General features: G+C 41.9%; 1 protein-coding gene across 1 annotated transcript in view; it reads right to left on the reverse strand.

Moving 5' to 3' along the window:
• LOC111223705 (C-myc promoter-binding protein-like) overlaps positions 1–24,728 on the reverse strand; it is a 74,588-nt gene that overhangs the window by 33,466 nt on the left and 16,394 nt on the right. Inside the window, exons 2-12 of the mRNA XM_022747949.1 lie at positions 17,461–17,791; positions 13,951–14,197; positions 10,674–10,743; positions 7,964–8,133; positions 3,904–4,220; positions 3,465–3,531; positions 3,181–3,239; positions 2,925–3,069; positions 2,288–2,463; positions 1,654–1,754; positions 475–690 (exon numbers count right to left, since the gene is read on the reverse strand). Of these exons, the coding sequence (XP_022603670.1) occupies positions 475–690; positions 1,654–1,754; positions 2,288–2,463; positions 2,925–3,069; positions 3,181–3,239; positions 3,465–3,531; positions 3,904–4,220; positions 7,964–8,133; positions 10,674–10,743; positions 13,951–14,197; positions 17,461–17,771 (1,879 nt within the window). The 5' untranslated portion in view covers positions 17,772–17,791. The remainder of the gene's footprint in view (positions 1–474; positions 691–1,653; positions 1,755–2,287; positions 2,464–2,924; positions 3,070–3,180; positions 3,240–3,464; positions 3,532–3,903; positions 4,221–7,963; positions 8,134–10,673; positions 10,744–13,950; positions 14,198–17,460; positions 17,792–24,728) is intronic.

The raw sequence follows: 24,728 nt of genomic DNA on the forward strand, positions 1-24,728 counted from the left end.
TTGGCAATATCACCATCAGTGTAAACAGGTTCTCTCCAAAAGAAATATCATTCAAGGACTATAAAATAAACAATTTACAAGGACACCTGTTAAACCATGCCAAACTCCCTTTTGATTGTGTTATGTTTAAATGACAACACACAAGAGTTTCTGACTTATCCACCCACCACAGTGAGGACCAGCTGGTCTTGCACATGTCAGATTACGGGAATTAAAACTGCAAAGCTTAAACCATCTGCAATCAGTTCACAGTTTGGTGGGAATCATCCGGTAGATTCATTTCTTTCAGGGAGAAAAAATTGGCTCATTGTTATGTGAAGAGTTTGAGGAGGACAACTGAGTCCATCCATTCACCCCGTTTCCTGTGTCTCTGACCTGGCTGTCTGGCTCTAACATACACATATCCCATGCAATGGGATAGATGGTTTCAATGTTTTGGACTACTAGTGGCCAGAATGACATTATTCCAGATACCTTGCAAGTCAAAAAGCGAGCTAGCATCAGTGGCTTTCTCAGACGGTGCCTGGGTGATCGGTCGTAAGAATGAACGGTAGCCCTTCAAAATGGCTGCCATGAAGCGGAGGAAGGCTTCCTGGATCTCCAGCTCCAGCGTGTGGAGGCTCTTCCCGCAGCTCAGCTCTGACGAATCGCTCATGCTGAGCTCCAGCAGCCCGTCAGGTCTGTGCTGACCTGAAGACGGAGCAAAAATACATTCAGCATTAGTCAGTATATTTTAGAATCTATTGTTTCACACCAACGTAGAAGTTGAATCATTACTTTAAACTGAGTTTGGCGCTGAAAATGTGCCACTTTGATGAAGTCATTATGTTGAAAGTATGGGGGCCAAAAGGTCTTACGTCTGTGCACTGCTTTAAAAATGTAAGCAAGTATTCCTGTTGCAAACCAGGATTAGGATTACGCAATTAGAATAAATAAACTTGAGTTGATACGTGAGTATCTTTAAGTCCATAAGGCTTAAATGTCTCAACTAAAACCTCTGGAAGGCATATCAATATTCAGCACTTCTGGCAGCAACTGGGTAGATTTTCGACTTCACTGAATCAGAAAATTGATTCGCTCAATTCCAACAGCTCAACAAGCAGCAGGTTTCATGGTCTCTCAGTGAGCGTGCTCCATGAATAGCAGCAGGAAAAGTTGACGATAATAAAATGAGCCCCACATCTGAGCGAAGATGGGTAATTAGGAAGTGATGCCATGATGGGATTATTGCTTGCTTTCAATTTGCTGATCAGATTGAATAGAGAAGAAATTGTAAAGACAACAGAATCCAAACCCTAAAGATGATGAATGAAGCAGAACAAGTCTGTGAGGACCTCAATTAGCCACAGATTTTCTTCTATTTTGTTCTTTTATTGATTTCACTGAAGTCAGAAAAGGTGGTAACAAAGTCGAAGAAGTCTAACAAAACCAACTGGGGGAGGAGAATCTTTCTCTTCATGTTGGATTTTGACTTGATATTCAGCCTCACCGCCCTCTACTCCACTGAATACTACATAAAACAACCGAGTTTGCTGAAAGTGTATTTAATCATTGATGCAGGATTGGCCATGAAATTAATACAACAAAATCAAACAACTGACACATCTGTACAATCATTTGTCCCATCACTTCATATATCAGCTCAGTACTCACCATCAACCAGCTGCTGGTAGAGATTGCTCAGCACATTCATTAGGTTTTTACAGGCTTTCTTTGGCAGGATCTTCCATGTGAGGGCTCGCTTATCTTCGTTGCTGGAAAAGGCAAGGTACACACACACACACACACACACACACACACTGAGCTCTGGAGAGGCTGAGAGGCCAAAACCAACATGGACAGTGGTCGGGCTGGGGGAGTTCAGACCACCCTAAAGCTGTCTGGCTGGTAATGAGGCCCAAAATGATGTGAACCATTACTGGCCTTACCTGACGTACCAGAAAATTGCATTCTCTTCATATTAAAACAAGTCTGACACTACAAAAATAACCATTTCCACCAAGGCTCCAGGAACATAGGGCCTGGTCTCTAAACTTAGAACTCATGACCTGGCAGTAACGTGGTCTGGAAAAAATATGCGGCAAAGGAAACACTGTTGAGCTTTTAGTGCTGAATTATTATATGTGCAACTCACTGCCCTGTAGTTAACCTGTCACACAATACATACAATATTCATCCTGAGAAGTCAACAGAGCAGTGAAGACAGATTAAGTTCTGCACAAAGAAGAACACTTTACATACAATGTAAAACAACAGCTATGGGAGGGTTTGGGGGTATTTTGCTCACTGGAAGATGGTGTTTGTGTCCAGGTCCACGCAGCTCACGTCTGGTGGGGGGTCATAAAGATCAAAGTAACGAGAGTCCACTCCTACGATAAATGGACAGGGGGCGCTCAACACGTCAGCCAACGCCAGGGGGCACAGAGGAATATACGGACATGGCCAGTGGAACGGGAAGATCATCTGAGGAGAAGGATGAAGGTGAGAAAGAGAACGTGACAGTGACTTTCGAACTAAGTTGTAACTTCCGTGACCAAAAGATGTGACGTGCTGCTGGTTTATTAGCGTCGTTTCAAAGGGGCAAAAAAATTTACAGCATGTTGTGGACGAATTTAACTATACAGTTGAGTTGTGTGTAGGATAAAAACATCTAACAGCCATCTCCTGATGACTGTTATAAACCTGTACCCTGTACATAAACATTATGAGAAATCCACAACATAACTACTGGAACTGTAAACAGCAGCATGTATAATTCCATCCATAAGTAACACAATGACAGACTGTATGAATATTTTGGTCATGGATTTCTTCCTATTACTTCCTGTAATAAAACAACTTAAAGCAAAGATGTGGGTCCCTGATCTAATTTGTGTCAGTCTAGGGGAACTCATTGTGAAAAAGTTTGAGAACCGCTGACTTACAGACACCAGAGCTTCAGTGACGCTGGTGAGCACAGCCGGTCGTAACGAGTGGACCAGGATCTTATGTTCGGTGACAGCAAACACCAGCAGGGTGACGGCGTTCTCTGGTCCGAGGTTTTGGAGCAGCGTGGAAAATCGACCTCCGCTACAAAAAACACAAATGTGCAAAATTCAGGTTTTCTGGCCTCGTATGTATTCTAGGTTACAAATTTGATATCAGATATCATGAGGAAACTTTTATCGAAGCTGCTCTCACCTGAGCGGTAACGGAGAAGACACCGGCTGGCTCAACATCAGGCTGTCGTGAGGGGAAAGCTGTAGAAAACCCAGAATGCGAGATAAAACCAACGGAGCAAAAAAACGCCTGCACTGAATTATTGAAATTTTCATCCATAATGGAGGACCTAAACCCCTGCACCCCAGGCAATCCACCAACACCTTCAGAAAACAACACTATTATCTGCAAAATGATGATTACCCAGCTCTAACATGCACACCATGCAAAAAACAGCAAAGGAAACTGTTGGGACCAAAACTTACCTGCACCAGGATGCGAGGCCTCTGAGAGGAAGGGAAGGGAACTTTGTGCATAAAATGAGAGATGTGCCTGGGAGGAAGAAAAATTAGCGGGACGTGAGGCCGAAAATAACAGCAGTGGGCGGCTGAGTAATCCGTCAACGCACCCCTCTCAGAGGGGTACAAATTATGAGCAGCAGTAAAACATAAGAAGCATGAATCTCCTGTCACACATTAACTTACCAGGATAATGTCAAGTAAATATGCGACCTTAAACAACCTAACCCTAGTAGAAAGAACAGCTGCTGGTGATCCATTTCCCATTTATTTTGTCATTGGGTGTATTCTTCTTTTTACTTTTTCTTTTGTCCAAATGTAAAGAAAAGCTATTACCACAGTGTCGGACTCTTGCCTTAGGACTGACAATTAGCAAGAACATGGCAGAGAAACAGAGAGGACTCACTTCTCGATGGGCAGGGCGTGAGGGCCAGAGATGGAGTAGCGATAGAGGAATGTGAGGAACTTGCGGAAAGCGTCGAAGAAGGGCCAGTGGGAGAGCAGACAGATACACTTGTTGGTGTAGACCAAGCGGGGGTTGGCGGTGCTGCTGCTGGTGGTGGTGGTGGTGGTGGTGGTGCTGTCGGTAGATGCTGCAGCCGTAGCGTTGGGGGAGGAGGGTTTGTGTGGATCCAGGTTCAGGAGGCCCAGCTGGGAGAGCTGCTGATCGGTCAGACACTCCTGCGGGAAGGGCTCGTAGAACTGAATGGCAGCACCGTACACCTGAAACAGGAGACATGTTGGTTGCACAGCTCACCATCAGCAGTCAGGGCAGTCTCAGCGTGCACATACAGAAACTGCACAAACCAGCCCTTTCTGAAAAAGAACCGTCTGAAGCCACGCAGCATCGCTTCATTGTCATGTTTATGATGCGACAGTGCCCGACTTAGACACGTCTCCATGTTGGATTTTCTCTCAAAGGTCATACTGGCAAAACAAATGTGCAGGTCAGAGCTCACTACAGTCAGCTTTTCTTGAATGCACCTCTTCCGACATCTGTTTTATCTCTGTGTTCATTAGTCTTAATGCTGCTACTATCAGTTTCATTATCCATTAATCTGCCTTCTTTTATTATTAACTTATTGTTTAGATTATAAAATGTTGAAAAAACAGTCAGATATGCAACATACAATGATATACGACAAAGAAAAGTAGCACATATTCCCCCCCTGAGCAACTATAACCAGCTAGTGTTGAGTATTTTTGCAATATGAACTAAAACAATTAATTATTTATCAAAATACAGCGCTGCTTTCAAGCTTGAATTGGCCAATTATCTGCAGTAATGTTTGTACAAACGCACACCCTCAGACACACTTTTACTTCTGTATTCAAAAGGGAACCTTAATGACACATTGGCACATAACACCAACTTTAACCATGCCTCCAACCCTTAGCTTACACTACTTCCAGCCTTAACCCAAACTCCAGGTCTCAAGCAGCTCTTGTTTAAAAGAAGAAGCAGCTTCATGTCCAACAGATGACCTGCTCAAAAAATAATGAAAACGAGCAGACAGTTTAGAAACGTCTATGCAGTCCTCTGAAATCCCTGCATTCTTAAATAAATGGAATCATCAATAAGCATAGAAATAAAGTGAGTATAGTGCATCACCGTTTAACCTTTACCGAACCTCAATACCATGAGGGCCAAATGTGGCCAAACAAACAGCAGTGAGCTGAGCCAGTATCAACATTAGGCCAAATAAATCCCCTCTGCTTCCTGGAAATATGAGACATTCCCAATTCACGCACAGATCAAAGCTAACAGGCTTATCTGCCGGTGGCCGGGCCCCTCGCGTGGCTCGGTTTTAAATAGTTTCTCCCAAAAAAAAAAAAAAAAGAAAACTGCTGCTGTGTTCAGAAAGTATGGTGTTGTGTTTCAGCATTGTGTTTCTATTATTTGAATATACATGAATGACAATCGGACCCACTTAGATGTGTGTAAAACAAACTGGTGTTGTTTTGTGGTCTTTCAGGGCAAAAACATTTGATCAATCCAATCTTATTCAAGGGACTGATTGTGGGTTGGTTTGGTTTTACTCTGTTATGAACAACGTACACACACACAGAAGTTCAAATCTGCTCCACCCTGATCATCTGCAACAGTAAAACGCTGCATACATGTCAGTGCGTCAGTAATAATAATCCTAAAGCCTAATGTGTAATTACGTAACACCTATGGGGGCTGTCGTGCATTTAGGGTTACCGCCAGACGTGAGTGAGCGAATTAAACTGTGACCCTTTAACTTGGGAGTTATCTTGTGCATGCAGGGGTGAAGGTTATGGTTAAGTGAATTACAGATTTCTCAAAAGGATAGAAACACAGTGGTGTGTGTGTGTGTGTGTGTGTGTGTGTGTGTGTGTGTGTGTGTGTGTGTGTGTGTGTGTGTGTGTGTGTGTGTGTCTCAACAGGTGACGCCTCAGTTAAACATGGAGTCGGCAGACTTGCCAGAGTCCTGTTGAGTCTCCCTCTGACCTTGGCCAGTAAAACACAAATCAGCACACACATACTGTCCTCGCCAAATATCCCCCTGCATGTGCTACAGCGGGCCCTCCAAACTCACATGCAAACGCACATACAAGCACCTGTATATACACAAACTTGACTCAGCAGCAGCGGACCGCGGAGGGTTTGGCACCGGCGATCGCTCCTGACCCCTAACTGGCCTTGTTCAGCAGAGCAGCTGCTATCTAAATATCAGCAGGCTTTGGATGTTACTTGTTTTCAATCACGATTGTGTTTCACCACATAATTCACTAATATGTGTCAACAAGAGCCTGATTCCCAACTGAGCCACCCTCCAAACCCACAGACCAGCACACTGAGAAGAGGCTTGTGTTTAGATTTAGAAATCAAGAATCTGTGTGTGTGTGTGTGTGTGTGTGTGTGTGTGTGTGTGTGTGTGTGTGTGTGTAAATAATGTGCGTGTCCACTCGAAGCAGTGTCACGTTTAGCTTGAGCTCAGGAAACTGAACTCAACTGCAGTCTGGAGACAAGTAAACAAACCACTGCATCCTTGAAACAAACATCTGAACATTACTGGTCGTCACAATGACAAGAAGTGCAACAACATTAAGCCTTGAAGAGTAATTTTGTTTCCTGTGCTCTGATAGAAGATGACTTGTGACAGTAGCACTATGATGAAATGCACAACCAAACTCTGAAGGAGAAAAGAGAGAAAACTTTCCAATAGGATGTTGGATCAAGCAGTTAGCTTGCTGTTCAACTGCTAAGGCTGCTGCTGCTGCAAAGATTATTTTCTCCATTAATCGTTTGGTTTATTTAACATCACGTAACGACAAATCATCCAGAACCCAAAAATGTTTGATTTAAAAAAATCTAGGAAGCAAAAGCACCAAATTCTCACACACACAATATAAATATATGTATTTTTTCTTTTTTTTTTTCTTTGCAAAATGACAAACAATTAACCATTTATCAAAATAGTTGGTGACTTTCAATCAAGTAATCAATTAATTCTTCAGCTTCAGCTCTAATGGAGTGTGTGTGATGGATTTTCAGAGACCGTGATGTCAGAAATATGATGTGTTACTAGTAACGTGACTGTAGCACTACAATATAACCTGCAGAATAATCTGTATGTATGTATGAATGAATGTAGGCAAGTATGTGATACTCTTAATTAGCATCGAAGTCTGAAGGGATTTGGTTCGTCCATTTGCCAGTGATGGAGAATGATAATGAATCTATCCTCCTAATTACAGGTGTAAGACTATTACTTGTTTTACTGACTAACAACCACATGACTTTAGTTAAAGAGGCAGCTGAACAGATAGCAGACAAAGACTTTTGAAAAAGAAACTGAGGTATTTACATGGAGAAACAGTTTCTTTTTCAGAGTAAACCTGGCAGCATATTCACATTTCTTAAAACTGGGATAAGAGTTTATCCAAGCCTCTGAAAGTGCGATATGATGTTTACATGAGAAAATACATGACTGAGATATTAAAATCACTGGGACGCTACATGTTTGCATGATGTTTGTTTGTGTGTGCATGTTCTTGAGTGACTGAGTGAGTGAAAATGAAGAGAGAGGGGAAATATGCATCGTTGTTGTCTGATGAAAAACTTAACATCAACTTTTCCAGACAAAAAAACAAAATCACTACATTATTCAGTTTTATCTGTTTTTCTTTTTCAGTCAATGAGTCCTAAAAAAAAAGTGGGACTGGATGTGGAGATATGAGGTTTTCAACAGACAATGGCAGCATGCATGCCTGACCCACTTTCCCTTCTGGCATCCAGAGCATTGTGGTTTTGTCGTTCCCCGTTGTGGTCGTGTCAGCTGTATAGATGGCAGTTATAGTCTGTTGATGAGGTCTAACGGTCACCGGCAGCCTCTCTTGTCTGATGCTGCCGACTGAGATGTTTGTTAGTCGTCTGGATGAGAGAGAAAGAAGTAAAGTAGAATAGAGAAGTGAATCTAGTCAGACTTCCGTCTTACCTTCTCTCCAGACGCTCCCGTGAGGACAAAGGTGGAAAAAACAGGCAGGGAGTATTTGGTGTTCGCTGGCCAGCACTCAATTGTGGCCCCCATGGGGAGGCAGAAGAGAGGGACAGACTCTGGAAGCGGGAATGACTCATAGTCCTCCTCTGGATATCTACTGAATAAACCTAACAGGAACAGACAAACAAAACAAACAAACTGAGGACTCAATTTAGAGAGCTGATAAGTGTAGCCTCCCCCCTGTGATTAACAAATGAGAGCTAATGTAGATCCAAAACTGGCTTTCCACTACGCTTAAAATGAAACAAAACAAGTTCAGTTTACCATAATTACAGTGATACTGTACGACTTCACTGAGTCAGTGCTTGGTAATCAGGCCTTTGGGTAATTAGTCACTGTCAGTGCACACAAACAAGTAACGATGAAGTAGTGATTTTATTTTTTGCACTTTCCTAACTCTGTGCTACGTCTAACTTTGGCTTGAGGATGGTGCTGCACAAGCAGCACAAACAGTCACAGACTGTGGAAACAGCCGCTTCAGGAAAACAGCTTGTGTAGTTTAACTACTTCATTCCTACCGACTGATAAACCTTCAAACTGTCAGACCACTGACGCGTTTCACCTAAAGTTCAAAAAATTGAAAATGCACATTTTAAAATGCCCATCTACATACTTTACAAACAAGAAGTGTATATTTACACACACACTTCTTTAAATCCTGAATCATTGAACACTTAACTAAAATAATCTGACACAGTTATTCATCATGTAAACACCCACAAGTGTACAGTTACATTAAAGCCCCGCTGAGTAAATAAACACACAAAAACTGCTGTGTCATGAAGGCTTGGTCAGAAACTCAATTTATGATACCACTGTGATTAGAATTGTCCCTGGAGCTAATACACAGATTACTTTTATTATAAATCTGTTTGCTATTCTCCACTGACGTTTTTACTAGTAACAGTAACAAGTTAAATGGCAGTAATGGAAAACTTTGATAAAAAGTTAAAGTAGCACAACATTCAACAGCAACAGTGAGCTCATCATCATTTAGACCCACCCTTGAGAATTAGGGTCAGCTGAAGTAATTTCAACAATCCTGACCTTTGGTTTCAAAATGGAATCTAACAGCACAACACAGACATAGTGTGAGAATAGCTCTGTGAGAAAAGGAGGCAACTAACTGATTTACTTCAGACTCTGGAAGCATGTCTGTCTCCTTTTCAACTCAGGTTTGATAAACATCTGCCACTTTAGCTGCCGGATGTTTTACTTTCTTCATCAGCCAGATGCTAACTCTGCAGCATCTGTCTGTCATAAGGCACTTAGGATGTAGCATACAGTATGTCAGACCGACACACTGAAAACAGGTGAGTGATGCAGCTGGAAACCAACTTGATGAGAGACTGAACAAAACATTAAATGTGCTGTAAAGGAAATTAGGTTAATAAGCTCCATAGAGCTGCAGCGTCCCTTTCAACAGCACCAGAATCTACAGCCTTCGAAATGACCGTGAAGTTGAATCAACACCTCTGAAACAGTTCCAACAAAAACATTATAAACTTCATGGAGGAGGATTTATTGTAGAGCTGTGGTATTAGACTGCATTAGTTTTTGGTACCTGATAAGCTGCCAACTGAGTGTACATGTACAGTATACTGATTTCATTTCAGCAGGTACCTGCCAGCTCTCCATCCCTAAAAATGAGTCAACCATATCGTGCACACTGGGGAATGTCCTGTGTGTGCACTGCTTTACAGCTAAACATGCACATTTCTATTTGTCATTTCATTCCAAAATGAAACCCATGTTCCCACCAACAAAACAAACTGAGCCTGTTCTGGTCTGGATTTGTCTTGAAACAAAGTCAGATGTTGCAAAACATGTCTGTTTTCCAAAAAGCCTGATGCGTGCTGGATTTTTCCTGGCCTGAAAATGTTGAAAATAAACTTCATTTCTTTGAGCTGACTCATCTGAAGCATTAGTGGAAAACAGATAGGATCGCTCAGTTCACAGTCTGCTGCATATTCAAGACATGTACAACAAAACATCAGCTGGCCAATCTGAGGGTGAGCCAAACACAGCCACGCTGAGCTAACAGTGTTATCAGATAATGACAATCTTCTGTCAGTGTTTTTGGCACTGAAAAGTCTGATGGATTTAAAAGTGAAATAAGCCTTGCATTACCATTTCATGCTGTATATGGCAACCATTTAAACCTTTTAAAGAGGAAGAATACTGGCGTACAGAGGCTTATCCCACTGCTCCAAATCTGAGGCATCAACATGCTTCAACAAGCCTGAACATGCAAGTGCAGCTGTAGCAGAATTTCCTCATGGAGCCAATTTACCCTGTGGCCGACCCTCCTCTCTAGAAACGTTTCTGCAGCAGCTCAGTTGTAACACATACAGAAACAGGTAATATGTTTAATGCCATAAATATTTATCACTACAGAATGATTTTTAGAACAACTTGTCTAATTTTTGTTCATATAACTGCAGGCAACTCTTCACATGTATCTGAAACTACCCTCATTCTCTCACACAAGAAACCGGTGATTAGGGGAAGAAATGAGGAAGGAGAGAAAGTGTTTACAGACAACATGTTATTTGATATCATTTTTCACCAGGAACAGGAGGTACACATCAGTATTGTAGTGTGTGGTAGTGTGTACACCGGTGGTTATGGGATTAGGAAGGCTTACCTGCTTTGTAGGCTATTGTGTTGGTTTTGGCCACAGACTTCTTGTAGCACAGGTAGACAGAGGAGCCCCACTGAAAACAACAGTAAAGTGGGAAGAGTTAGCATGTTGTCCCTTTCAGCCAGTGAGAAACAAAATGCATAATAACAAGTTCCATCAAATCTGGACCAACAGTTCACTTTCTCAATTACTTACCGCAATCAAGCAGGTTACAACAACATTTCTAAAAGGAACATTCATTTTTTAGCCCATCAAGACTCGACACCAGCTGAAAATCCTTTTGATTTGCTGATTTCCAATGACTGAAGTTCTCACTTTGCTGCAGTAATGATCTTAGTGTTAAGATACTGTTTTTAACTACAAAATTATTCCATTTCCAAAGCAGATAAGACCTATTTTCCCTCTTGCAGAAAACAATTGTATTTAAATTATACCAGTACACCATGAAAATGTATGAGTTTCAAAACTGCACCGCAACATTATCAGCATGCACAAGCACGGCCTGTTTTAAAACATCTCCTTAATGACGCATTTGAGGATGCGCTGAAATGTGAGACTTGAGAGTCCGCTGCTGAACATAAAAACCTTTCAAATGCAATAAACAATCAAATTAATTTCAAAAACTCCATGTTTGCTTATCATTTGTTACCTGAACTTTGATCTCTGATTACATTTGTTGGAATGCAATACTTTAGTAGCCAACCTATGTTTGGAAATACTAAGTCAATGCAGGATCATTTTTGTACCACACTGAAATGAATGGAAAACAAAGGCTGTGTGGCAAAATAAAGTCTGGCTTTAGAGAGACTATTTGTAAGTTGTCTCTGCCGTTGATTATGGTTTCTTGCCGGAAGCAGGCTGTGGTGATTGAGGAGTGTAGTCCAACTACACTGAGGGATCGGCAGCCAGCAACTTTACTATTAGCATGTAGAGAGAAGCGATGATACATCTGATAAATACACATTTGTGATTATTAGTCACTGTGTGAGGAAGTGGGTCTTCGGCAGCGAAAAGTCACACTAAATCTTTAACAACCTGAAGTATGGTCCCAGAGCTGCGCTGAAATATTAAAATGATCTTCAAAGCTCCTAAATTAGTCAGATTGAAAAATTAGTGTAGCTAAATCCCAATTTTAGTGTAGAACCCTCATCCTTTCCTTTATGCACCACGAGTCCCTGTAGAAAATATAAAAACTCAAAACATTTCCTGTCACACTTACTCTCTGCTTGCAGAGATTTTTACGACACATGTGCAGGCACACACTGCTCCTCAGGGGGGTCGTCTGGTCTACGAAACGCCAAATGTAGACCGAACTTACACAGGAAAGACTTTTACAGTATTCTACTTTATGTGTGTGTGTGTGTGTGTGTGGTTGGGTTGGTGAAAGAGAGACAGAGAGAGAGAGAGAGAGACAGAGAGAGAGAGAGAGAAGCAAAGAAACAAAGAGAATATGACAGGGGGGTGGAAAGAGAGAGAAATATTCTTAAACAGCACAAATACTGAGTGCGGAGGAGACCAAGCAAATAAAGCTCAAGAGACTCCACTTCCCTCTTCAAAAAGAAACAAGAGTGAAACAGCATAAACACACACAGTATTAAAAGACTTCCTAAGGCAATGTAGGATGGTTTTACACAATTTTCCATAATTGGATGCACTAACCAGTTCAAGCAGCTCACCTAGGGGCTGAAATCTCTCTCCTAACTACTGCAAAAACACAATTAACTCAGAAGAAGAATTTACAGGTGAGCTGCAGTCTATTTTTCATCCTCTGTCCTGCACTAAAAACACAGAGAAGATCTACTTAGCTCTAGGCTGAGATATTTCCAACACAACTCTGCATCATTTTGAAACACGAGGATGTGTGGAGGCTAAGTCTGTCAGTGTTTGATCAGGCATGCTCATTGTCATTGCAATAAGGCTCAATGTCATTTCATATTCCTGACTAGTTCCCAAAGCTCATTTCACCAATTTAAGACTCTCCTTTAAAACACATGAAGAAGGATTTGAGGGGAGTGAAGCAGTGGACTTAAGGATTCAGACTCTGACTAAAGAATAACTTGACATTTTGAATTTAAGGCAAGGCTCTGATGAGATAAGCAACGCAACAGTCTGCTGAATTCAAAATGTCATGAAGTAGCTTAAAAGAAGAAACTTCCACCCTCATACCGCATGTTAATACCCACTTACCCTCATCCTACACCCTCGGCTACCTATTTCCTTCACTTTCATGAATTCCCTTGAACAACCACAGAACTGTGCAAGGGTTTTGGGTATTTTAGATGTTTAGATTGTCCATCATGAAATTTCATCAGGGAGGCGTCTGATCAGTCCAAAATTCAAATTCTACAGCATGAGGCAACAACTCCAAACATACAGCCAGAGTCATGGGATCACATGAAGAAACAGAAGACACTGAGACACCCTAAATCCATAGAAGAACTGTACCAGGACCACCAAGATGCTTTGAACAACCTACCTGCCAAGTACCTGAAAAACTGTGTGCAGGTGAAATGAGTTAAAAAAAAACAAAAAAAAATTAAGTTTGGTAGCAATCCTCTTGGCAGCATATGTTAAAATAAATAAAGACTAAAATCATTAAAATATACAGTAAAATAAAATCTGCATATAAACACCAACGGTATAACTATAAATTATAAACTATAAACCTAATGACACTGGGATCCATTAAGTGAACTGCAGTCAGCATCCTGTTGCTCACTCTTGTGTGTGCTTGCACTCTGTAGGTAGGCACAAGTGAGCATCCAGGGCATCAGCCAGAACAATGACGTGATGGTCAGACTGGGAAAGAAATTCAGCTCTGTAAGGATAGTGTCAATTCAAGGGTTAACAAGAGAAGAAGAAAGATCAGTCTACCCTTCCGTCACCACCAGATCATGAGTTTTGAAGCTTTGAATGGGATTCATTGGGACTGAAGACGAGAGACCGGCAGCGATATAACAGCGAGTGCAAAGAAGGAGCGTCTACTGGCGGCAGTGTGACACCCTGGACTTCACCGCTGGAACACGCACCCAGCATGCTATCCTGCGCACCCCAAATGACAGTCACAGAGAGAGCCTTGTCCCAGTAGTCTCGATGGCCCGTCCAACTACACAAGACTGAAGGTCATTGACCAGCACCGTGTTCACAGATAACTTAACTAAAATTACACTGTTATAATACCTGGACTTGACCTCACCAGACAAAATGCAAAACAGACATTGTGAACTGTAGGGGAGAATTTTATACAACACGTTTAAAAATACATCAGTGTCTCTCTCACCATGCTGCTGTTGAGATTCTTCTCCACCTTACAAAAGGTGTGGGGAGGCGTCTCTCCCTTGCTCGGGATGATGATGCAGATGTCGGTGACAGCCAGGGCGGCGTGTGGCTGACTCTCGGGTGCCCGGCGGTAGGTGACATAGATGCGCTGGGAGGAATTGCCGCTGATATTGGCTGGACGACCGGAGGGTGTGGTCTGAATGAGGTGGCAGCCCTGCTTTAGTCGCTCCTTCCACTCATACAGCACACTGAGGAAAAGGAAGCAGAACATGGCAGTCAGCCCAAAAAAAACAAAAAAACTCCACATCATCACAGAGTTATGAGCGTGATTCCCATGTAGAATTTATCAACACAATATGCTGTCATGACCTCACTGGGCCGATTAGGTGGAGCTCAAAATTTTATTGTAACATTGGACATTTATCACAGTTTTTTAGTAGCTAACGGAATGGGGTTGATTAAGCCAAATGTCGGCTTTGGACGTCATGAGATGCAAAGCAACATTTGATGCAATGTTGTATTAAGATGCAGCACATATGTAATATGTTTATTCATACACACTCAGTTCTGACTGTCTCCTTATCTATGAACCACCTTTAAACTGCAGCACACTTTGAACAAAATGCACATTTGGTTTGTTGTGCAATTATATTTCAGAGCACAACTATTTTAAAATTATAAAAGATATTGTGTTGAAGAGGTGTTTCATATAAAGATAAAAACTTTTTTGCCTGAATATAAATAGAACAGGCTCCCAAAAAAGTTTTGCATGTCCTACTCAAAATAAGAATATAATTATTTTGTATTAAGATTTGTTTTATGATAATTCAATTTTGAACAAATGTGTGATTTGCTGTATCTGACAGTCCTCATATGGTATATCACTGCATGTTTGAGTACACTGTCAGTCAAAAATGAACCCAGTAGAGCTTTACATTAGGCACAAGAGGACACTCACACAAAGCACTTAGAGGACAAGTACTCAGAATCGTAGCAGTGATTTCAAACATCCCTCTTTGTGCTTCCATTATGCACTTATCATCCATTACTGTGGAACTCCACAAGCATTTTGTGGTACTATCTGAAAGCTGAAAAGAGAACAGAATTCAAAGTGGTCAAGTGTGGGTTTTTTTTTTTATTGTTTGTTGTTCCATTTCAGTGCTCATTGATGTGATGATTCGGCTCTGCTCGCAGCGAGGCCAAACACAGTGTGCACATTTTCTCTGCTGTGACAGCAGACCAGTTTTTATCAATTCAGTCTCTCCCATCAAAACACTGCAGTTGACATTATTCCTTTAATGGTGACCAAGCAAATTCTACAGAATTTTAAATTGGCTCTTGTGTTTGCTAAAGTAGATCTTAACACCTCTCCAAACAGCTGCAGTTGTGAAAGCAGGTCAGGGTTTTGTGCAGTATTTTCTAAAGGAGCTGGTCTTCATTTTTGCTGAAGTGGCCCAACTCCACTAGAAAATAACATCATAAAACATTAAAAGACTTATGAAAGAAAACATTCCTCTTCAGGAAAAAAGAGCAGAGGATGCTATTTCAGGCAAAACAAAAAGTTTACATTAATGAGTATGGCTACTGTTTAGGCCATCAGCTACTAACCAAGGTGATCACAAGACACGATGTGTCAGTGTTTGAGTGGAAACCATCTCTGCTTTGGACATTTGTGTGAAATTTTGTCATAATTAGCAAATTAATTCTTGAGTTATGACAAAAAACGTGTTTTGTCAGGTCACCTTTTGTGACCTTGAACTTTGAGCACCAAATTCTAATCAGTTGATCTTGAGTCCAAGTGAATATTTATGCCAGATTTGAAGAAATGGCCTCAAAGCGTTACTAAGGGGCAGACAGACAACCTGAAAACATACAGCCTCTGGTCACGGCTGTTGCTGGCAGGAAGGCAAAAAAAATGGACATAAATGATGTCTAGACCTGCACAATCAAACACAAACACATGCACACGCACACACGCACGCACACGTACACACACAAACCTCAGCTTCCCATTAGTCCTACCAGTGTCTGGGAGGCACAGCCCCTCTGGGCTATCAGCGCAGAGAAGCTGCTGATACCTTGTGAGAGTCTCCGTGTCAGTGCCTGATAAGCACTGCACTCTGTGGAGTCAGAGGCCAGTATTAACCTCCTTAGTATTGTCACCACCAGCCTCTGTCAGACAGAGGTGTGAGAGGACTGAACAAACAGTGCTGAATTCATACAGTCCAGAAGATGCCGCTGAGGACGACAGATGGAACAGCGTTTCACGCTATTCCCCTTTTTGTAGTAAAATCACAACAGGGAAGTGCTGCATGGGAGATCACTTTTTAGATAGGAACCGTGCTTCTTTCTCACAGTAGCAAGCAACAGCAGGGCAGAGAAAACAGTCAGTTAGAAACAACAGCAAACACGTGGTTAGCTGATAACAACAGCTGGAATGGAAGAAATAATGGTTGTGGTAACATGTTGCAATGCATGTATGATGAGTAGGCTCTGACTCTGTGCACTTCATTACAGTGATTTTTTAATAGCTTAAACGATTAGTAGATTAATCAGTTAGCGACTAATTTGATAATTAAATGATTTTTCTTCTCATTTGTGGAGCTGCTGATTTTCCTTCTCTAATGTGAAAGTTAATTGAAAATCTTCAGGTTTCAGACACATGGCATTTGAAGATGTCACCTTAGGCTTTTGGAAACATTGGGCATTTTCAAACTATTCCATAACATTTAATTGGCAACGACAATTAATCGGTTAATTGAACAACAGATTCATCAATTATGAAAATAATTTGTTAGTTGAAGGCCTTGTTTGATTTTGACTGTCTAGAAAATTCTGAAAACTTTTTTGAACGGTTTTCATTAATAGTTTGCAAATATTTAAGTGAATATCAAACATTTCAGCAAAATGTGTGAGCATATTCTATAGAAGAAGCAGGAGCTGGTATGGCAACACCAAGGTGGAACGACCAAACATTAACACTACTCTGACTTCTTGTAGAATGACCTTTGTTGTGATAACATCATAATTGCTGACAACCTGTCTGCATTTACACTGTGAATATGGAGATAATTATGAGCTCAACAAGGGCTTTCAGTCAGGATTTTGTGGTCATAATACAATGCAATGGGAACAGTTGACACCAATATCAATGCTTTTCTACACAGAGGCCTGTCCAGAACTGGTTTTTCAATGTGACTGTGAAGGTGCAGGGACAGTTTGACATTATCCAACTATAAGCAATTTCCCTCCATGGAGCTCGCAACACTATCTTACACTGAATTGAAGTGCAAATTCATGCATGGGCACTTGGTGGGATCTGACACAGAGTTTCACATTTGCCAGTGAGACGTATAACTGAGCAGAACTGCCAGCCAGTGATCAAACTGCAGATCACAGTTGAAATTTGAATTACAGTGCAGAGAAATGTGTTTTATACCGAGACATTTATAGTAGTTTTCTGTCTCAAACTACAAAGAGAAATTAAGATGAAGACTCCTTTAGTTCTTACCCCAGGTCAATGAGTGGGGGCTTGTCACGACCTCGCCTGTAGCACAGGAATATCTGGGGCGCCATGAGGCCACCATTGTTGAGATCAGCTGACTGGCCGGTTGGTGTTGTCTCTATGCAGGTGAACCCTGGTGGCACCTCCTCCCCCATCGAGCGGATTACCAGAGCCACGTCGGTGACGGGTGCTTTAGGCTTGGCCGTCTTGTGGCAGACGTCATCAAAGTGGATCTCCTGGTCCAACGGCTTGGACGGGTCCGTCAAACCGGCCACCACAAAGTAGTCGGCTACACGAGGGCCTTTGTCCTCCATCATCTCCCATCCCCGCCAACTGCCTGCACGGTTGCAGAAGGAAGAGAGACACAGAGAAGGAGAGAGAGGGAGGGGAGATTAATTTTCATTGTGGTAGCAGGTACAGACGGTTCTTGCGTCCTTGCTATGGCAGTAAAATAAAAATTCTGACAGTCATAAATCTCGCTGGGGGGGGTGGGGGTGGCAGTGGAAGGGCAAATGAAAAGAGAGGGTGAAAATGTGAGGATGAGAGGGGCGATGATTAGGCACCAGGCAGCCGTTTACAGTACAGGCAGTTAGCTGACTGTTTTTCACCAGATTGACTTTAGTTCACGTGACCAGCTAAAGGTTCAGTGTCCCGGTTCAAGGACACTTTGACGAAACATGTAGAGGACACAACACTGTTGGTTTGTTGAGGGTTTGAACCTCTCTCTAATTCTAAACAGTGAAACAGTTAAAGCCTGGTCGGCTACACAGACCTGAGTGTGCATTTTAAAAAGGGAGCAGTGAGGTGTTTCTTCACACTTGACATTCTGCCTAAATTACAGACCGGTCCCACATAAAAACGTGCTGATTAGAAGCCTTGTGATTTCATGGAGCATATTAAGCCCTATTAAGCACAGTGATAAAAGACAAACAGTAGTTTCCTTAATCTGTCCTAAGAAGGGCATAACCTTACTGTACAACATCACCTACAATTTTTGAGGAAGCACAGGCTGAAAGGTCCACTGACATGGGTGGGTGACCAAGTTATCATTACAGAAACACCAGAGACGTCACGTTATCTTCAAGTAGAAAAATAATGAAAACAGGACATTTATCGATGATAGAGTTACCCTGAGTGAATGAATGGTTTTCTGCTGGGACATCATCACAAAAGTTCACTTTATTATCACATTCACAGTCAGAAATCCCCCCTAAAAACAGCACAGGTGTGAGTTACAGCCGTGATCCTCACAGTCAAGCAAAGGTTCAAGGGGTGATAATCTCTGTTTCAGAAACACAGGAGGGAGATTCAACAAACACACTCACCACCCTCTGAGGAGAGCCAGTGAATCTTAACCAGTGATTGTTTGCTGTGTCACGATCACATTGCTTTTTCAAGAAGACAGAGGAGATGGGACCACTGAAGACAAAACCGCTAAAAAGCTTTTGGGCCAGAGACACTGACTGAGAACAAAATCAATGATGCGAGGAGAAACAATGGCATCTCTAAAAAGAGCTGCTGCTGGAGGCTTTTCCAAAAATGTTGTCTTTAATTTGTGTTGTCCTTTTTTTGCCTCCTTGATTTGATTTTTAGGGCGAGTTGGTTCCATTGTGAGGCAGTTTGATTGAAATGTGAAATAATGAAAACATCTGCATTACATCTAACTTCTGAAGCTCTCCATTTGGACCGATACATTTACAGTTATTCATTTTGGCAGACACTTTTAAGTGAGGCAACTTGAGATTTAGTGTCTTGCTCAAGGACAGTTTGGCACGTGGACAGGAGGAGCTGGGGATCTGACCACCAACCCCTGTGACCACCTGAGCCACAGCCAACAACAAAATCTTGAGCCAAGTTAATATACACATAAAAGAGAGTAACAGCAGACTTCTGTACTGCTTCAAGCACTGTGCTCAGTTTCTTACTCATCGAAGAAACGTTTAATCTTTGTGTCCAAGAACACAAAGACAGAAAATAAATCAGTTCTAGGATCACCCACAGGATACACATCATAAAGAAAAACTGGAATGTAAAAACACTTCTTTTTACTGTAACCACCTTACCTCATTAGTTTTCAGTCTACTAACATAGTTGCCTTGAGCCTTGTGGCCAAAGTGAAGATACATAATATTCCTTTTATCTCCTCTTTACAAAGCAAGTCGACATTTTGAATAAAAGCTTTGCAAAAAGCTAAAGTGCTGAAGAACAAAGAAATACTGTAATTCCATTTTGTTTTACAGGGGAATTTTTTTTTTTCATTGGCAGCCTCTGGGTGTGGTGGTGTAAAGTCTCAGTGTAACTCAGTGACCAGATTCATCCCTCAAGCCTCCGGGACACGAGTGCGTCTCTGTGGGTTAAAATGAAACTTTACCCCTGCCAGTACTCCCGCTCTTTTCCCGGTCAGTCGGTCAAAAAACACGAGAACACACTGGGTTCGTGGCAGCTGAAATCAGAATGTGTGAGAAATGTGTACCTGCACAGCAAGTACATAGACTGGATGTAAGAAACAGGCAACAATTCATACATGTCTTAAGGTTTTCATATAAAAACAGAATTTTGCACAGATGGCAAATAGAGGATGTGAAAGCTGCTTTCTTTCTTTAAAAACATTTCTAAGTTGGTGTCAGTGACAATTTTCTCACTCATTGCATCCAGATTTTCAAATCCAAGAGTTTCCAGAGCCCAGTGTAATTCTGAATAATTCAACTGGACAAGCTCTGTGATTCCAACCATATGTAGTAAGAGGGTGTGGGAGGAGAGGTTTAATTAGCAGGGCGTGTTAGCTCATCTAAATGTGTTGGCTCAGAGGAAAAGGTGAAAAAGCTGCCAACTCCAGTCTGTGTGATGTTATTTGAGCAAGACTCCAGCTGCCACCACAGCTACATTAACCACTGTTAGTACCTCCTTTTATCCACCTCACCATCAGAGACCAGTATAAGTCCAGAAGAGATTAAAGTGACAGAATATTTGACCTCTACCAGTGAATAACCTCAATCTGCACGTCTGCATTTTTGGTCTTTCTGTTTGATCAGCTGCAGTGTTGAAAATTTTTCACTTCAAAGTTTCTTTGTGACACATGTTGCTGTATAACACACGTAAAAACAGCAAAGTTATCTTTAATATCAAATCATGCAGATGAGAGTGATCCAGGCCAAATGGGCCAGAATCCAATTCATTTTTGTCTTTTCTTCAAGTCAAGTCAATTTTTTATTTGTATAGCACCAATTCACAACATACGTTATCTCAAGGCACTTTCCGAATAGAGCAGGTCTAACCTTCTCTCTATAATAATATTTACAGAGACCCAACAATTCCCACCAAGAGCAAGCACTAGGCAACAGTGGCAAGGAAAAACTCTTAACCTTTTAAGAGGCAGAAACCTCGAGCAGAACCGGACTCAGGGTGGGCGGCCACCTGCCTCGACCGGTTGGATTGCGTTTTCTTCAATAAGTGTCATTTTTTTTTAGTCTAATGAGTAGTTTTATTCATCATTAGCTGTTTCAGTCACAATATTTGGTAGAGAAAAGGGTTTGTTTACACAAACCTACCTAATGCTGGGTGATTATTGGTTTAATGAAATGATCTTTGCACGTTCAACGAGCGACGCTTATATCCAAACAAAGAGTGATTTGTGTTTCTTTCTTTGGCTGTCACGTCCTGTTATTGACAGATGGTGAGAAAATGCTGGTTCACTGTGTTCTGGCTCTTACACTCGGATTACAAATGCATCTCACCTCATCACTTCCTCACTGTGAGAAACTGATGAGAAGACAGTCACAGCACACTGAGCTGATTTTCTGTGCCAAGTGATGTCTGGTCAGCTGTGATAAGGGAAGGGGGAGTGAATGAAGCCCAGGCCCATCGTCCATCCACTCCTCATCCGGCATCAAGACATTCAATCCAGTATTTCAAATCTACCTTGGTACTGTGGTTATCAGCTGGGGAATAACTGGTCGGGCTAAGAGTGACCACAAGAGCTCTGAGGGCCGCACATCTGCACAGCATCCTGAGTCCAAGACCACAGTCTGCGTTCAGCTTCCTGTCCGACACACAGAGCAGGCTCATAAAGGTCCCTGGGCCGCTTGCATTACAACACATTGGTGTAACACCCATGAAGACAGGATGTGGGACACATGTTCACTTCTCTTTCAGACACGTTTGCTTGGGAATTCAGAGCAATAAAAATACACAAAATACAAAAGAGATTCGTCTCTCATTTCAAAATGAAAACAGGTTCACTGCAGCACTGATGCAAGAGGAACCTCAGATGGTTTAAATAGTTACACATCACATTTTCATACCGATCCAGGTTACTATAAATCCTCCTGATTCAAGCTTTCACCATCATCTTCTCTGCTCTTGATGGAAAGATAGAACAGCTGAGGCTCGAGGAAAACAATAGTATAAGTGAAATGGGAAATGAGAAGTCGAGGAAGCTCATAGTGGTGGAGCAAACACACACACATTCCTATTACACCTTCACGTCTGCTCACAACACCGCCATAAAAAGCCTACATGTGAGAGACAGCCTGAAGATGGGGTGAAACGTCTATGAAGTTTTGTGTGTGTGTGTGTGTGTGTGTGTGTGTGTGTGTGTGTGTGTGTGTGTGTGTGTGTGTGTGTGTGTCTATAAGCACAAGGTCCTGGGGTCACATTCTTCTACTTTACAGACATAATGAAAGGCAGAAACTAATGTATTCAACATGTGAGGTTTCGACAACACAAAGCCAATCTAAGTTCAACTGCTCCTCATTTTAAAAATATATTCACGGCCTATGCTGATAATATAAAAAAAAAAAAACTGTAACACTATAACATCATACGCCATGCAATGTGTAATGAGATGAAGGGTGGAATTAAGCAGGGTGTCGCCCAGTGCAGCAGATATCTTGTTTCTTGCAAATGACTGCTGCTTTATTGACCCAGAGGGATTTTGCATGAGACTCGACTGACAAAAAACAGACTTGAGTATCATTTCATGGAACACACAGTGAGTACAGTTAACTCCTCACTTAGTACAAAACTGTGAAAAAAAAAAAAAAGAAAAGATGTTGACCTCATTTATTGCAGTCCCATGCAAAAGTGTTAGAGAGCTCTGCAGTATCACCTCCTGTTACACTGACTACAGAGCCACATGACGAGCCAAAGAATGACACTCATCCTTGCCATGTTGTCAGCCTGCTAAAAATACAATGCAAACCAAAGCAGCAGCACTGTGGCACACATTACATAAGAATTACATATATATATATATATATATATATATTTTTATATACACTGCATATGTGGGACTACCCTGGAAATCAAACCGTGTCTATTGTCCTCGACCTGCTCGCTCTGCCTGCCCTATATTTCAGGAATAGAAGAAATCAATGTTGCTGAGTTCACGACTGAGACACAGGTGACAGAATGAAAAATGAATTTTGGATTTCACAGTTCCTGCTTATGCAGCAAAAACTGACCCAGACTATTCTGCATTGATATGACGATGAAACCTGGGAAAAAAACAATCTTTTAAAATTTCAATCTGCGGAGACGGTACCTTACAGATTACATTCAACAAAAAGCCTTGAATTGGAATTTCGTTGCATTAAAATGCTGAGAAGGCAGAACAGTGTGTAAAACCCGTGTAGTGCAGATTTAGCTCATGGATTTTCATGCATTGAGCATCACTGGATTTCCTCCCAGGAACTGGATCCAAAAGAGGCAGAGCTGTGACTCTGTGACACTGTGCCTGACACGTAAGAATAAAAAATCTGCATCGCTGCTTACGTGGTCTAATCCAGATATCTTAATTTGCTGGCTGCCCTACTTCTCCCCCGGCAGACTGACCTGGAAGGGAAACTTGACTTGGTCTTGAGGTAAATGCCCAGAGAGAAGTCACAACTGATTCCTCCCGGCAAAAAAAGCTGTGAGCTTTTAAGAGAGGATGTGCTCAGGCCTGAAGCCTCTTTAAAGGTTACCAGGGCCCTTCACTGTGGTCCTGAAGCACTACAGAATATACTTATGCGTTTCTAAATCATTTATGACGTGGGGTCATTTATTACAAATCCCTTAAGACGTGGTTTTCCTCAAGACTTTGCAGACTATTTGTCTTTGTAAAGAGTGAAATCAGTATTTGACTACAGAGCACCTTAAATGATGTGTTTAACTTGCTTTAAAGGTGCTTTATGCTGTGACTCAGCTGAATGCACAGATTATCTGGGTTCCGGCTGATTCTCTACAGTAATCACACAGGATAGAGAGCAGTGTGGGAGCCAGAGAAACAAGAGAAACAGACTTTGGTGGAAAAGCACCACAGGCCCAGAAACTTTAAACTCTGCCACATCAAGGGTCTGGTGCCAGAGCCATAGACAAAGCTTCCCAGCCCAAACTCTCTGACTTTTAACCACAGCAGGAGCTCAGGGGGGAGTTCGATAAGATGTCCAGACCCAACAGGCCTTCAGTGGCTTCCACAAGGTTTTTGTTTAAGCCAACGTGACAGGGGAACGATTTCCAGCTGTCTCAAATTCACGAGAACCGGGGCCAATGAAACTCACCAAAGGGACTCTCATTTTAAGGCTCCAACAGCCAAGTCGCTGCTCTTGGGCCCAGCTGTATAGACATCCAACACGGAGTCAGCCACAGCAGGGCAGACACGTGGAGGAGGTGAAAAGGAATGTGCTCAAGAACATAAACACAAGCCAGTAGGAAGCCTCACTAGCCAAGCATCTGCTTCCAGTTAGCCCAGAGGGATGGGTGTTTGGCTCTTGTGCCTTTTCACGGCATCAGGTCATGTAACATCTCGGAGGAAAGATGACCTCTGTGAGAAAGTAAAATTGTGATCTCTATACGGGACCTGTTATTTAACCTAATCGGACCAAATGAAATTTAATGAGCATGGAGTTTCTGCTAGTGCTGACATAGCTCCAAAACAACAATCAAAAGAACACAGACAAAAATAGGAAGCTACAGCATACATCCACAGAGGAACCAACTTTAGACTTTACCAGCTCTAGGTATAAGTTTGCATATTAACTGTTGGTACTGCAGGAAATGGATCTGCTACCAGCCTGTTCGGCAGATAACAGCGTTCTTCCTTGTATTACTGTCAACTTAATTACAAAACAACTGGCACTACATATGCACTATATGCACTTTAATAACTGTGTGTGTGAACCCAGGAGATGTTATGCAAAAGAGATAGTTAGGATGCATTAACCTTCGTCAACAGATATTTTATGTTTCAATTAGATATGTGACTATTTGAAGCTGTCAGCTTGTGTGTGTGTGTG

Source organism: Seriola dumerili, unplaced genomic scaffold (assembly GCF_002260705.1).
Source record: "Seriola dumerili isolate Sdu_G_001 unplaced genomic scaffold, Sdu_1.0 BDQW01000011.1, whole genome shotgun sequence".
Classification (NCBI taxonomy): Eukaryota; Metazoa; Chordata; class Actinopteri; order Carangiformes; family Carangidae; genus Seriola; species Seriola dumerili.